Source organism: Mirounga leonina, unplaced genomic scaffold, assembly GCF_011800145.1.
Source record: "Mirounga leonina isolate KUSES-001 unplaced genomic scaffold, KU_Mleo_1.0 Mir_126, whole genome shotgun sequence".
NCBI classification, from domain to species: Eukaryota; Metazoa; Chordata; class Mammalia; order Carnivora; family Phocidae; genus Mirounga; species Mirounga leonina.
Genome location: NW_023270314.1, coordinates 23138998 through 23155171, shown reverse-complemented (window position 1 = coordinate 23155171; position 16174 = coordinate 23138998). Strand labels below are relative to the sequence as shown.

At 34.9% G+C, this 16174-nt stretch overlaps 1 protein-coding gene across 1 annotated transcript; it reads left to right on the top strand.

Annotated features, from left to right (window-relative positions):
* Positions 1 to 11904: 11904 nt before the first annotated feature.
* On the top strand, positions 11905 to 12825 carry LOC118008453 (olfactory receptor 6C6-like; the record flags this gene model as incomplete). The annotated part of the gene is made up of 1 exon (XM_035001995.1): positions 11905 to 12825. A coding segment is annotated over exon 1 (921 nt), but the record flags the coding sequence as incomplete, so codon positions are not given.
* Between the last annotated feature and the right edge of the window lie 3349 nt (positions 12826 to 16174).

Below are 16174 nucleotides of genomic sequence, written 5' to 3'. Positions count from 1 at the left end.
GAAAGCATGGGCCAGACTCATAGTATGGGTAATTTTAAAATTTTAAAAAGCCAAAAAAAAATTAAAGAAGCTATAGATGTTTCTACTTTAATCTCTTCAATGTACAGATGAGGAAAACTGAGTCCTAGAGATATTAACAAACTTTTATTAAAGCATATAGTTAAGTTTGTACTCTTGAATTCTTTTCTCATCCATCTAATAATGCAGAATCCACTAAGTAGCAGAAATACTAAAAGAGTGCCCTGGGAAACCATGGAGGACAAAGATGATTGAAAATGTAGAACTTGTTAGTTCATATACACCTTGCCATAATTTCATCAGAAAAAACACCTAAATACCTGACACATAGCTGATGTAACACATCTTTATTCAAAACTGGTGTCATTTAATATATCAACTTCAGATCCTGTGTAATTAAAATAAAATCAGAATAACTTAAATCTATTAATATAAATAAAGTACTCATAGTTTTAGATATATTTATTTTCAATATGTGGATTATAAATCAGTCTGCAGAACATGAAAACTTACAAACTTTACTTTCTTTAACTTCCTGGTTGACCCATTCATTCTTTAGTAGGATGCTCTTTAGCCTCCACGTATTTGAGTTCTTTCCGACTTTCCTCTTGTGATTGAGTTCTAGTTTCAAAGCATTGTGGTCTGAAAATATGCAGGGAATGATCCCAGTCTTTTGGTACTGGTTGAGACCTGATTTGTGACCTAGGATGTGATCTATTCTGGAGAATGTTCCATGGGCACTAGAGAAGAATGTGTATTCTGTTGCTTTGGGATGGAATGTTCTGAATATATCTGTGAAGTCCATTTGGTGCAGTGTGTCATTTAAAGTCTTTATTTCCTTGTTGATCTTTTGCTTAGATGATCTGTTCATTTCAGTGAGGGGGTGTTAAAGTCCCTTACTGTTATTATATTGTTGTCGATGTGTTTCTTTGCTTTTGTTGTTAATTGGCTGATATAATTGGCTGCTCCTATGTAAGGGGCATAGATATTTACAATTGTTAGATCTTCTTGTTGGATAGACTCTTTAAGTAGGAGATAGTGTCCTTCCTCATCTCTTATTACAGTCTTTGGTTTAAAATCTAATTTGTCTGATAGAAGGATTGCCACCCCACCTTTCTTTTGGTGTCCATTAGCATGGTAAATGGTTTTCCACCCCCTCACTTTCAGTCTGGGGGTGTCTTTGGGTCTAAAATGAGTCTCTTGCAGACAGCATATTGATGGGTCTTGTTTTTTTATCCAATTTGATAGCCTGTGTCTTTTGATTGGGGCATTTAGCCCATTTACATTCAAGGTAACTATTGAAAGATATGAATTTAGTGCCACTGTATTGCCTGTATACAATATACAATACTGTATATTGTTTCTGTTCCTTTCTGGTCTTTGTTACTTTTTGGCTCTCTCTTTGCTTAGAGGACCCCTTTCAATATTTCTTGTAGGGCTAGTTTCATGTTTGCAAATTCCTTTAGCTTTTGTTTGTCCTGGAAGCTTTTTATCTCTCCCTCTATTTTCAATGACAGCCTAGCTGGATATAGTATTCTTGGCTGCATATTTTTCTCTTTTAGTGCTCTGAATAGATCATGCCAGTCCTTTCTGGCCTGCCAGGTCTCTGTGGATAGGTCTGTTGCCAATTTAATGTTTCTACCATTGTAGGTTACATATCTCTTCTCCCGAGATGCTTTCAGGATTTTCTCTTTGTCTCTGACACTCAAGTTTTACTGTTAGATGTCAGGGTGTTGACCTATTTTTATTGATTTTGAGGGGGGTTCTCTGTGCCTCCTGGATTTTGATGCCTGTTTCCTTCCCCAAATTAGGGAAGTTCTCTGCTATAAATTGCTCCGATATACCTTCTGCCCCCCTCTCTCTTTCATCTTCTTCTGGGATCCCAATTATTCTAATATTGTTTCGTCTTATGGTATCACTTATCTCTCGAATTCTGCCCTCGTGATCCAGTAGTTGTTTATCTCTCTTTTTCTCAGCTTCTTTATTTTCCATCATTTGGTCTTCTATATCACTCATTCTCTCTTCTGCCTCATTTATCTTAGCAGTTAGAGCCTCCATTTTTGATTGCACCTCATTAATAGCCTTTTTGATTTTGACTTGGTTAGATTTTAGTTCTTCCATTTCTCCAGAAAGGGTTTCTCTAATATAGTCCTGGCTTTTTTCAAGCCCAGCTAGTATCTTTAAAATCATCATTCTGAACTCTAGTTCCAACATCTTACTAATGTCTGTATTAAGTCCCTGGCAGTCGTTACTGCCTCTTGTTCTTTTTTTTGAGGTGATTTTTTCCTTGTCATTTTGTCCAGAGGAGAATAGATGAATGAGAGAACAAAATACTAACAGGGTAGCAACGACCCCCGAAAAATATACACTAAACAAATCAGAAGACACCTGAAACCGGGGGAAAGAAAGGAAAAAGAAAAAAAAAAAAGAAAAAGATAAAAAGAAACAAAAACAAAAAAACATAATATGATCAAATATGATCACGCTGGTGCATAGATCAGTGCCACACACTAGATTTTGGGTATATTTTGGTCTGTTAGAAGAAAGTGCCTCCCAAAATTTTAAAGAAAGAAAAACTTATATATGTACAAAAATAAGGGTAAATATGTTGAAGGGATGGAATATGACTGTAAAGCTGAAAATTATAAAAGATTTTATAAAAGGAATTGATAAGAAGTTGTTTGAAAAAATAAAGACGAGGATTTAAAAAAAAAGGGGAGGGAAAGTGATCAGGCAGGAGATTAGAACAAAGCCATACACTAGAGATTTAGGGTATATGTTGGTCTGTTAGAAGAAACTGTATCCCAAAATTTTAAAGAGAGGACTTATATATATGTACCAAAAATAAGGTTAACTACTATGAAGGGATAGAATATGACTCTAAAAATGAAAAATACAAAATATTTTTTTTAAAAGGGATTGATAAGATGTTGGTGAAAAAGGGACAAAGAAATATTCACAAAAAAAAAAGAAAAAGAAAGTAAAAAAAAAATTAATTTTGAAAGACTAAAGAATCATGGGGGGAAAAGCCATGAATTCTATGTGCTGTATTCCCTTAGCTCTGGAGTTCTGCCATTCTCCTTGATCAGTAAACTTGGTCTTGGCTGGCTGTTCTTGCTGATCTTCTGGGGAGGGGCCTGTTGCCATGGTTTCCAAATGTCTTTGCCAGAGGCAGAATTGCCCCGCCCTTGCCTGTCCAGGCTAAGCAATCTGCTTGGGTTTCCTCCCTGGAGCTTTTGTTCCCTGCAAGCTTTCCGTACAGCTTTGGAGGATGAGAGTAAAAATGGTGGCCTCCCAATCTCCACCCCAGAGGAGCCGAGAACTCAGGGTTCCACTCCTCAGTGAGCCCCCAGAGAAAAGCAATCACTCTCATCTCCCCAGTCTCTGGCCACACTCCATGCTCACCCAGCCTGTGACCGAGCATTTCTATCTCTGGCACCCGACCCCGTGTGGAGTCTCCAAACCCAGCAGATCCCTGCAGTGTGCTCCCGTGCTGCTCCTCCCAGGGGAGGAAGGGGAGTCTCCCCAATCTGCCGCTTGTTGGTCCCTGCTGGAAGAGCAGTGGCCAGATTGTGCCACGAATCGCAGTTTATGGCATCCCCGAGCTGAGGGCCCAGTCCTTGGCTCTGTCTCTGCAGCCGGCTTCCCCACTCCAATACCTGGGAGCTCTGCTGCACTCAGGCACCCCCGGTCTTTCTGTGACCCCCAAGGGTCCCGAGACCACACTGTCCCAGTAAGGGTTCCACCCCCTGCTTAGCTACTGGAGCGATGTCCCTCAGCATAGCCAACTTCTAAAAGTTCCGATTTTGTGCTCCACTGCTCTATCACTTGCCAGAAGCGGCCGAAGGAGACCCCCTCCCCCGCCGTCTATCCTCCCGAATATCGCCTCGGATTCACTTCTCCGCACGTCCTACCTTCCAGAAAGTGGTCGCTTTTCTGATGAGAGAGTTGTTGCTATTTTTTTTCTTCGATCTCCTGTTGAGTTTGTAGGTGTTCAGAATGGTTTGATCCCTGGGGCGCCTGGGTGGCTCAGTCGGTTAAGCGACTGCCTTCGGCTCAGGTCATGATCCTGGAGTCCCGGGATCGAGTCCCGCATCAGGCTCTGCTCGGCAGGGAGTCTGCTTCTCCCTCTGACCCTCCTCCCTCTCATGCTCTCTGTCTCTCATTCTCTGTCTCAAATAAATAAATAAAATCTTTAAAAAAAAAAGTTTAGAATGGTTTGATCCCTATCCAGCTGAATTCCTGAGACCAGACGAAATCCAGGTCTCCTACTCCTCTGCCATCTTGCTCCCATTAAGCTGTTACTTTTAAAAGCAGGAGAAGTACCTGACTTTCCTAGCACAAAGAAACAGACAGAGAGTAAGAAAAAATGATGAGGCAGAGGAATATATCCCAGATGAAAGACCAGAAAAAAACTACAGCAAAAGACCTAAGTGAAATGGAGATAAATAATATGCCTCATAGAGAAGTTAAAGTTATGATCAAAAGATACTCGCTAGACTTGAGAAAAGAGTGGAGAACCTCAGTGAGCCCCTTAACAAAAAGATTAAAAGGAAACAATCAGAGATGAAGAACAAAATAAATGAAATTTCAAAACACTACATGGAATAAGTAGCAGACTAGAGGAAGCTCAACCAAAATTGGTGACCTGAAGGACAGAGTAATGGAAAGTAATCAAGTAATCATGGACAGAGTAGTGGAAAGTAATCAAGATGAGAGGAAAAAATATGCAAAATGAGAATAGACTTAGGGAACTCAGCAACTCTATCAAGTGTGATTACATTCACATTATAGAGATGTCAGAGGAGAAAAGAGAAAAAGGAGAAGAAAATTCATTTGAAGAAATAATAGTTGAAAACTTCCTGAATCTGGGGCAGGAAACAGAAATCCACATCCAGGAGGCACAGAGATGCCCCAACAAAATCAACCTAAGAAGGTCCACACCAAGATACATACTAATTAAAGTTGCAAAAAGTAGTGATAAAGAAAAATTTTAAAAACAACAAAAGAAAAGAAGACAGTAATATACGAAAGAACCCCTATAAGGCTATCAGCTGATGATTCAGCAGAAATTTTGCAGGCCAGAGAAAAGTGGCATGATATAGTCAAAGGCCTAAAACAACAACAAAACACAAAAACCCCTGCAGCCAAAATTATTCTATCCATCAAAGCTAACATTCAGAACAGAAGAAAACATAGAGTTTCCCAGACAAAAGTTAAGGAACTCATGACAACTAAACCAGCCCTCCAAGAAATGTTAAAGGGGACTCTTTGAGTGGAAAAGAAAGATTGTAAGTAAGAGGAAAATAGTAGAAAGGACAAAAGCAGTAAAAATAAATGTATCTTTAAAAATCAGTCAAGGGACTCACAAATGAAAGGATGTAAGGTATGATACCACATACCTAAAATATGGGAGGGAGAGGAATTAAGAATGCATTGAAACATAAGTGACCATCACTTAATATAGACTGCTATATGCAGAAGATGTTATATACAAACCTGATGGTAACCACAAACCAAAAACCAGTAATAGATATGCAAGAAATAATGAGGAAGGAATCCAAGTAGGTAACTAAAGAAAGCCAGCAGAACAAGAGAGAAGAGAGTAAGAGAAGAAAGAAACAGAGAAGAACTACAAAAACAAGCACAAGAGACAAAGTGGCAATAAGTGCACACCTATCGATAATTACTATAAATGTAAATGGATTAAACTCTCCAAAGACATAGGGTGATGGAATGGATAAAAAAGCAAATCCCATTTATATGCTGCCCAAAAAGAGACTCATTTCAGATGGAAAGACACATGCAGATTGAAAGTGAGGGTTTGGAGAAATATTTATCATGCAAATGGATGTGAAAAGAAATCTGGGGTAACAATGCTTATATCAGACAAAATAGACTTTAAAACAAATACCGTAATAGGAGACAAAGGACTCCATGTAATTCTAAAAGGAAAAATCCAACAAGAAAATATAACAATTGTAAAGATTTATGCACACAAAATGGGAGCACCCAATACATAAAGCAGTTAATAACAAACATAAAGGAACTAATCAATAGTAATACCATAATAGTAGGGGACATTTACACCCTACTTACATCAATAGATAGATCATAGTGACAGAAAATCAACAAGAAATAGTAGCTTTGTTGACACATTGAACCAGATGATTTTAACAGGTATATTCAGAATATTCCATCCTAAAACAGCAGAATACACATTCTTTTCAAGTGCACATTGAAAATTCTCCAAAATAGATCCCATATTTGGCAAGAAAAATAGTATCAACATATTCAAAAAGATGGAAGTCATACCATGCATCTTTTTTACCATAATGCTATCAAACTAAAAATCAACCACAAAAATTCCTGGAAAGAACATAAATACATGGAGGTTAAATAGCATGTTACTAAACAATAAATGGGTCAACCAAGATGGCACACAGGAAATCAAAAAAATGCATGGAGACAGTGAAAATGAAAACACAATGGTCCAAACTTTTGAGATGCAGCAAAAGTGGTTTTAAGAGGGAAGTTTATAGAAACACAGGCCAACCTCCAGAAGCAAGAAAAATCTCAAATAACCTAACATTACATGTAAAGAAGCCAGAAAAAAAAGAATAAATAAAACACAAAAGCAGTGGAATGAAGGAAATAATAAAGATTAGAGCAAAAATAAACAAAGTAGAAACAACAACAACAACAAAAAGAAACCAGGAGCTGGTTCCTTGAAAACATCAATAAAATTAACAAACCTTTAGCCAGACTTATCAAAAAACAACAACAAAAAAGACTCAAATAAACAAAATCACAAGTGATAGAGGAGAAATAACAACTGACACCCCGGAAATACAAAGAATTATAAAAGAATATTATGAAAAATTATATGCTCCCAAATTGGGCAACCTAAATGAAATGAATAAATTTCTAGAAACATACACACTATGAAAACTGAAACAGGAAGAAATAGAAAATTTTAACAGACCAATTACAAGCAATGAAATTGAATCAATAATTTAAAATATCCCAACAAACAAAAGCCCAGGACCAAATGGCTTCACAGGTGAAGTCTACCAAACATTTAAAGAAGAGTTAAGACCTGTTCTTCTCAAACTTTTCCAAGAAATAGAAGAGGAAGGAAATCTTCCAAATTCGGTCTATGAGGCCAGCATTTTGCTGATATAAACACCAGATAAAGACACTACAAAAAAGAAATACACATCTCTGATGAACATAGATATAGATGCAAAAATCCTCAACACTATATTACCAAATCAAATCCAAAAATACATTGAAAAAATTATTCACCATGATCAAGTGGGATTTAATCCTGAGATGCAAGCATGATTCAATATTTGCAAAGCAATCAACGTCATATCACATCAACAAGGGAAAAGATAAAAATCAAACAGTCATTTCAATAGATGCAGAAAGAACACTTGACAGAGTACAATACCCTTTCATAATAAAACCCTCAACAAAATAGATGTAGAAGGAACATACCTCAACAAAATAAAGGCCCTATACCAAAACCCACAGCTAACATCATACTCAATGGGGCAAAACTGAGAGCCTTTCCCCTAAGGTCAAGAACAAGACAAGAATGTCCACTCTCACCACATTTATTCTACGTAGTACTAAATGTCCTAGCCACAGCAATCACACAAGAAAAAGGAATAAATGTGATGTAAATTAGTAAAATAAAACCCACTATTTGCAGATGACAAGATACTATATAGAGAAATCCCAAAAAACTCCACCAAAAAACTACTAGAACTGATAAATGAATTCACTAAAATCACAGGATATAAAATCAATGTACTGAAATCTGTTGTATTTTTATACGCCAACAATGAAGCAACAGAAAGAGAAATTAAGAAAGCAATCCTATTTACAACTACACTGAAAAAATAAAATACCTAGGAACAAACTTAACCAAGGAGGTGAAAGACCTGTACTCAAAAAACCTAAAACACTGATGAAAGAAATTGAAGAGCACAAAAACAAATGGCAAGATATTCCATGCTGACTGGTTGAAAGAACAAATATTGTTAAAGTGTCTATACTCCCCAAAGCAATCTACACATTTAAAGCAGTCTCTATCAAAATACTAACAGCATAACATAATTAAAAAAAAAAAAAATACTAACAGCATGTTTCACAAAACTAGAAAAAAAAAAACCCTAAAATTTGTATGGAACCACAAAAAAGCCGAATAGCCAAAGGAATCTTGAAAAAGAACAAAATTGGAATTATCACAATTCTAGACTTCAAGTTATATTACAAAGCTATACTAATCAAAACCATATGGTACTGGCAGGAAAGTAGACACATAGATCAATGGAACAGAATTACAGAGATAAACCCATGATTCAATTACTCTTTGACAAAGGAGGAAAATATGCAGTGGGAAGACAATCTTTTCCACCAATAGGTTTGTCAAAACTGGAAAGCTACATGCAAAGGAATGAAAGTGGACCACTTTCTTACACCAAACAAAAAACAATGGATTTTCTTACACCAAACAAAAGAATGGATTAAAGACCTAAATGTGACACCTGAAACAATAAAAATTCTAGAAGAGAGCACAGGCAGTAATTTCTCTGACATTTGCTATGGCAACATTTTTCCTGGTATGTTTCCTGAGACATGGAAACAAAAGCAAAAATAAACTATTGGGACTTCATCAAAATAAAAAGCTTCTGCCCAGAGAAGGAAACAATCAACAAAATTAAAAGACAATCTACCAAAGGGGAGAAGCTATTTGAAAATGACATATCTGATAAAGAGTTAGTATTCAAAGTATACAGAGAACTTTTACAACTCAACACAAAAAAAACGAACAATCCAATTAACAAATGGGCAGAAGTCATGAGCAGAATTTTCTCCAAAGAAGATATTCACATGGCATCAGACACATGAAGAGATGTTCAACATCACTCTTCATTAAGCAAATGCAAATCAAAACTACAATGAGGTATCATCTCACACCTGTCAGAATGGCTAAAATCAAGAACTGAAGAATCAATAAGTGTTGGCGTGGATGTGGAGAAAAAGGAACCCTCGTGCATTGTTGGTGGAAATGCAAACTGGTGCAGTCACTGTTGAAGGCAGTATGGAGGTTTCTTAAAAAATAGAGCTACATATGATCCATTAATTCCACTACTGGGCATTTACCCAAAGAATATGAAAACAGTAATATGAAAAGATATGCACGCCCCTATGCTTTTGCAGCACTATTTACAATGGCCAAAATATAGAAGCAGCTCAAGTGTGCATGATTAGATGAATGGATAAAGATGTATATGTATATGTGTGTGTGTATATATATATATAAAAATATATATATGTATACGTGTATATATGTGTATATATATATACATATATATAATGAAATATGATGAAGTATTACTTAGCCATAAAAAAGAATGTAATCTAGCCATTTGAATCAACATGGATGGATCTAGAATGTATATGCTAAGCAAAATAATCAGTCAGAGGAGGACAAATAACATCTGATTTCACTCACATGTGGAATTTAAGCAACAAAACCAGTGAACAAAGGAAAAAAAAAAGAGAGACATACCAAAAAAATGCCTCATAACTATCAAGAGCAAAGTTAGTGATGGTTACCTGAGAGGATGGGTGAAATAGGTGAAGGAGATTAAGATCGCACTTATCTTGAAGAGCACTGTGTAATGTATAGAATTGATGAATCACTATATTGTACTCCTGAAACTAATATATCACTGTATGTAGACTATATTGGATTTAAAATTTTTTAAAATGTACTTAGTGTCAATTTAAAGAAGAAAAAGAAAAAGAAAAAAAGAATTTTCAACCGGCATCCTTGAAAGGTAAGGGAAGACTAGGGAATTTTCCAAATTAAAGGAGACTAAAACATTATGGTAATTAACATGTAATTCTAAATTGTATTATTTTCTATAAGGAAAATTTTTAGTCACTGGTGAAACTTAAATAGAATTAGAGAAGTACATGTTAATAATGTATCATTATTAATGTCCTGATTATAATAGTTTTATCATGCTTATCTAGTAGAATATTCTTTTTTGTTATAAACACATACTACTATATTGAGTAGCAGATGGAGCATCAAATGGTGCAGAAATATAGGGTCTTCAGGGTGTATTTGTTTTTTTTTTTTTCTTTATATTGTATATTGTTTCAAAATTTAAAAAGTAGCAAAACATTTAAGTACTGCCCTACACCTCCGATTTGGGGCATAGGTCACAAGTTAATGAAATCCTAACACTGATTGAGGAAGCAAGAGAGGTTTCCTTTCGGGACAAATCATCCTAATGTGTAGAAATGGTCATACTGTCCCAAGGCAATGGAATATCTGAAATTCTTGTTGGCATTAAGTATAGGGTTTAAATTATTTTCTAGATCTTTTTTTGGGAGAATATCTGTTTTGTTTTGTAGTTAAAGAAATTCAGTTTTGTGCTTAAAGCAATTCACAGTAGTTTTTATTTCCTTCCCTTTTTGTTTGTTTTGGTGGTTGTTGCTTTATTTTATATGTAACTGATATTCCTGACACAAGTCTCCAAGGGGCATTTCTTTTTCTTTTCTTCTTCTTCTTTTTTTTTTTTTTAATTAATCCCCTGTGTCTCTTATGAGCAAAATGATAAAACTGTGCTTTTTGTTAGTACACAATTTGAAGCCAGAATTATTTGTTACAAAATTTGGGTTCCTTTCATATGAGGGCTTTCCAAAATGTCTTTTCATTTAGAATTTTTATGGAGACATTTACCTTCATTTTATATATAAGAAAAGAAGACAGAAAATGAATCTTACCTGGCCTAAAAGAGGATTCTAATTATTTGTAATATCTGGGTCCCATCATTTTAATGAGTGTCAGTGGAAGAGAAAGTTATTAACAGATGTATATAATTTCCAGAATCCATATCTGTTTTTAGAATCCTTCTGCAGAAAAGCTTTGGAATTAACTTCCTCTTAAATTTTTGGAATTTTTTATAATGTTATAAGAGGGAGAATATTCATCATTTATTTTTACCCCTGTTTCTACCATATTCCCATAGGGGGAAAATTATATCAATGTATTCTAGATATGGTAACTCACTTATAATTTGCAATAAATATCTAGATCATAAATGAAAGCATTCCCACAAGTAAAAGTCAAGTAATATCCACTGATTTTTAACTGCCATATATCTCTCTGTTTTTATGTAGAATGGTCAAAACTGATAGGAGAAGACTGATGTATTAGAACCAAAGAAAAATAATAATTAAGTGAAATAAGATAAAGAAATAATGGGAAAGTACTGCATTGGGACAAAATAATGGTATATATCAGAATATTTCAATTGTAGAGAAAATATGTAACTGCCATTATTTTTATATTTCACACATTTGTGTTTTAATGAGCTAAGAATTTTTGAATAAACATTTAAAGTTGACATTGGTATTAACTTTCTAAATGTTACAAGAACTTTTTCAATAATTTTTTAATATAAACATAAAAAATTACATTTAAGTCAAGCTTATGTTCTGCCTATTTAGAACATTGAAACAGAATTCAGCTCATTTGGAAATGATCAGCCAAAATTTAAATTATCTTTCAAGTTCAAATAGAGAAAAAGAAAAAATTTAGTAGTGTTGTTATCATAACTGTTGCTTAAATGGAACAGTTCAGGAAATGTTCAGTTGCAGGCTGCCTATGTTGATCTACGCTGTAATTTTAAGTATCATCTGTCTTGTTAAATTGTTTCAACTTTTAACCTTTTTACATTTCTGACTATGTTGTTTTTGTATTTTTTTTTCTCTCTGTAGCTCTTTAAAAAATTCCTCTTATTTCCACTTCTGGAGTTGTTTTCCTATGTCTACTTAATAGTACTGAAGTCTGAAATGAGGAATCAGTCAAGAGAGATTGAGTTCATTCTCCTAGGACAGACCAATGACCCACAACTGCAAATTGTGATTTTTATATTTCTCTTTCTAAACTATGTGTTGAGTGTGATGGGGAACTTAACCATCATCCTTCTTACATTGCTAGGTAACAGCCTCAAGACTCCCATGTATTTTTTCCTCCGAAATTTCTCCTTCTTGGAAGCTTCATTGACAACAGTCTGTATTCCCAGATATCTGATAAGCATCATGACTAAAAACAAAATAATTTCCTACAATGGTTGTGCATCCCAGTTATTCTTTTTCCTCTTATTAGAAATTACAGAATTTTACCTACTGGCCGCCATGTCTTTTGACCGTTACGTAGCAATCTGCAAACCCCTACATTATCCCATCATTATGAACAACAAAGTGTGTTACCGACTTCTGTTCAGTTCATGGACAGTTGGCTTTCTGCTTTCGTTTCCACCATTGGCCTCGGGACTGACACTGGATTTCTGTGCTTCCAGAGAAATTGATCATTTCTTGTGTGACACTTCCCCTGTGCTGCAGCTTTCCTGCACTGATGCTCATTTACTGGAATTGCTTTCGTTTGTCTTATCTCTGGTAAATCTCATGGTCACGTTGCCTTTAGTGATTTTTTCTTACACATGTATTATCAAGACCATTCTAAAACTCCCCTCTGCTCAGAAAAGAACAAAGGCTTTTTCTACTTGTTCTTCTCATATGATCGTAGTCTCCCTTACTTATGGTAGCTGCATCTTCAATTACATAAAGCCAACAGCGAAGGAAAGGGTGACTTTATCCAAAGGTGTAACTGTTATTTATACCTCGGTTGCCCCTTTATTAAATCCTTTCATTTACACTCTCAGAAACCAGCAAGTGAAACAAGCTTTCAAGGACACACTCCAAAAGATTTTCTTTTTTTTTTTTTTTTTTTCAAAAAATGAAGAAGAAATTTAATTTTAAAATCTTAGAGAAAAAAGTAATTTAAAAATTTGACTCATTTTATAAGTTTACCTAATCCCTTTCAATTAGGTCACCTCATAATATTTTTTTCACCTCACAACATTTTAATTTTCAGCACAATGCATCTTTTCCTTCCTACTTCTCTTTATGATCATTATTCCTTTCAGCTCTACAGTATGAGTAGTCTCTTAGGTTATCAACACAAATGTGAAATTTCTTTTCCTCTACAAAACATGGTACTGACCTCCTAAAAAAAGGTTTTAAATAGATATTCATCATAAGAATTTTATAGCATTATACAGACATCAACATAACAACATGCACTACTACTGGCACTCTAGAAATTTCTTCAAATGTCACTCAAATGTTTTCAACAAGGCAAGGAAAAAAGACCAGCTTCAATTCATAAAAAGCTCATATGTTCTAAAATGTAGCAGAACTTTATCTACTCGGTCGATAGACCTGAAAATCTGGAGTGAATAAGAATCAGACACCTGGTTAACTTAATTCAAACCAAAACCAATATTCTCATCCCTAAAATGTCTTTTCAGTTTACCTGGAGTACAGTATGGAGACATGGACTATAGGCAATTCTGGGATAGGTGGTTCCTATGAGAGTTTGCTTTTTTAATATAAAACCCTATGTGAGCAGATTTTTACATTATAAAGATTGTTATGTTAAATGTATTGTGGTTGGGTATTTGGGTTTTGGAATCAGGAAGACAAGTTAGATGGCTAATATTTTAAACTAAATGAGTTGTTTGAGAGTTGAAATGCAAAGTGTCAAGGAATCTGAAGCTCCCAGAAATGGTTCCAGAGTTATTTAGGAAAACAAAGAGGAATGATTGAATATTTGGTTACATGGGATAAATGAAAAAAGATTCTAAAATTGAGTTCCATCTTCCTTGGACTTCCTTTTGCCCACTCCTGCATATACTCCCTTATATATTTAATGCTTTTAAAGATGTGAGTATTACTTGTATCCTAAAAAAAAAAAAAAAAAAAAAAAAAGGACCTACAAAGGAATCCCTGAAATACATAGAGTTCGATATTAGGCATAAATTGTCATCAGAGAAATCATTAAGGTATTTAATGTAACTCCTATCCATGTGGCCCTGAGAAGAAAACAATTTAAGTTCAGGTTTGTGTTCTGATTTATTTTACTATTGTAAGCCAGCACTTCTAACCATCTTCTTTTTCTAAGGCAATGACAAGGGAACAAATCACGTTATTACATTCAAAATCCTCAAAACTTTCCAATAAGCTGTTTAAAAACTACTAACCCCTTATTAGATTTGGTTTGTGAGTTTTTTCTCATTCTTTTGATTGTCTTTTCACTTTCCTGATAGTGCCCTTTGGTCACAGAATTTTTAATTTTGATGAAGTCAATTTTTTTCAAATTTTTTATTTGGCTGCTTGTGGTTTTGGTAGCATATGTTAAAAAAAAAAAAAAAACATTGCTTAATCCAAAGTTGCAAGGATGTATACTTACCATTTATTCTAAGAAATTTATAGTTTTATATCTTACATTTAGATCTTTGTTTCTACTGAGTTAGTGTGTGTGTGGTTTGAAGTAAAGATTAAAATCACCATTTGCATGAAAATAGTCAGTTATCACAACATGATTTGTTGAAAAGGCTATTATTTCCCCCATTGAATAGCACCCTTGTTAAAAACCAATTGACCATAAATGTACAGGTCTATTATAGACTCTCAGGTCTATGCCTTTGAGGTATTGCAATTGCTATGGCAGTATCACATTGTCCTGATCACTGTTCCTTTATATTAATTTTTGAAATTGGAAGGTATGACTCTTTCCGTTTTGTTCCTCTTTTTCAATGTTGTTTTGGCCATCAGGGTCCCTTGAAATTCCATATGAATTTTAGGATTAGATTGCTCATTGATGCAAAAAGAGCAGTTGAAAATTTAATAAGGGTTACATTGAATCTGTGGGTCAGTTTGGAAGCTATTAACCATCTTAATTAACAATGTCAAGTCTACCGTCCAATAACATGGGATGTCCTTTTATTTATTTAGGACTTCTTTAATTTTTTTTAAGTTGTGTTATTTTCTTGGTACAAGTGTTGCACTTCCATGGTTAAATTTACATAAAATAGCTCCTACAACTTAACAATAAAAAAGACCAAACACTCAACAAAATATAGGCAAAGGGCTTGAAAAAGATATACAAATAGGCAAAAAGCTCTTGAAAAGATGCTCAAGAACAGTAGTATTTAGGAAAATGTAAGTCAAAACCATAATGACATACCACTTTATGACCTCTAGGACAGTTAAGTATGTGTATGTGTATGTGTGTGTGCCTGCCTGTGTGAGTACAGTTATATATATATCACAAAAAATAACAAGTGCTATTGTACAGAATAGCAAGTGTTGATGTACAGAATTAGGAACCCCCATACCATGCTGATGGGAATGTAAAATGTGTAGTCACTTGGAAAAGTTTGGCAGCTCATCAAGAAGGTAAATATAGAGTTACCATATAACCCAGAAATTCTACTTCTAAGAATTGAAAACATATGTTCACACAAAAATTTCAACACACATTTTCAGAGAAGTTCAGGCATAAGAGCCAAAAAGCAGAAACAACCCAAGTAAGCCTCAAGTGATGAATAGATAAACAAAATGTGGTACAGGTGTATCATTTTACTGTGCTTTGCTTTGTTGCACTTTGCATATACTACATATCTCATAAGTTGAAAGTTTGTGAAAATCCTGCATCAAGCAAGTCTATTGGTGCAATTTTTCCAATAGCATTTTCTCATCTCTGTATTGCATTGTAGTAATTCTCACAATATTTCAAGCTTTTTCATCATTATTATATTTGTTATGATGATCTGTGATCTGTGATCTTTGATGTTACTACTGTAATTGTTTTGGGACACCATAAACACTGCCCATATAAGACAGCAACTATAATCAGCAAATGGTGTGTGTGTTTTGACTGCTCCACTGACCAGCTATTCCCCCTTCCCTCTCCCTCTCTTCTGGCCTCTCTATTCCTTGACACATGCCAATATTTAAATTAAGCTAAGTAATAACCCTAAAGTCGCCTGTAAGTGTACAAGTGAAAGAAAGAATCACATGTTTCTCACTTTAAGTCAAAAGCTACAAATGATTAAGTTTAATGAGGAAGGAATGTCAAAAGCCAGAATAGGCCAACAGCTATTTCTCTTGCACCAGTTAGCTAAGTTGTGAATACAAAGAAAAAGTTCATGAGGGTACCTAGGCGCTCATTTGGTTAAGCGTCCCACTCTTGGTTTTGACTCAGGTCATGATCTCG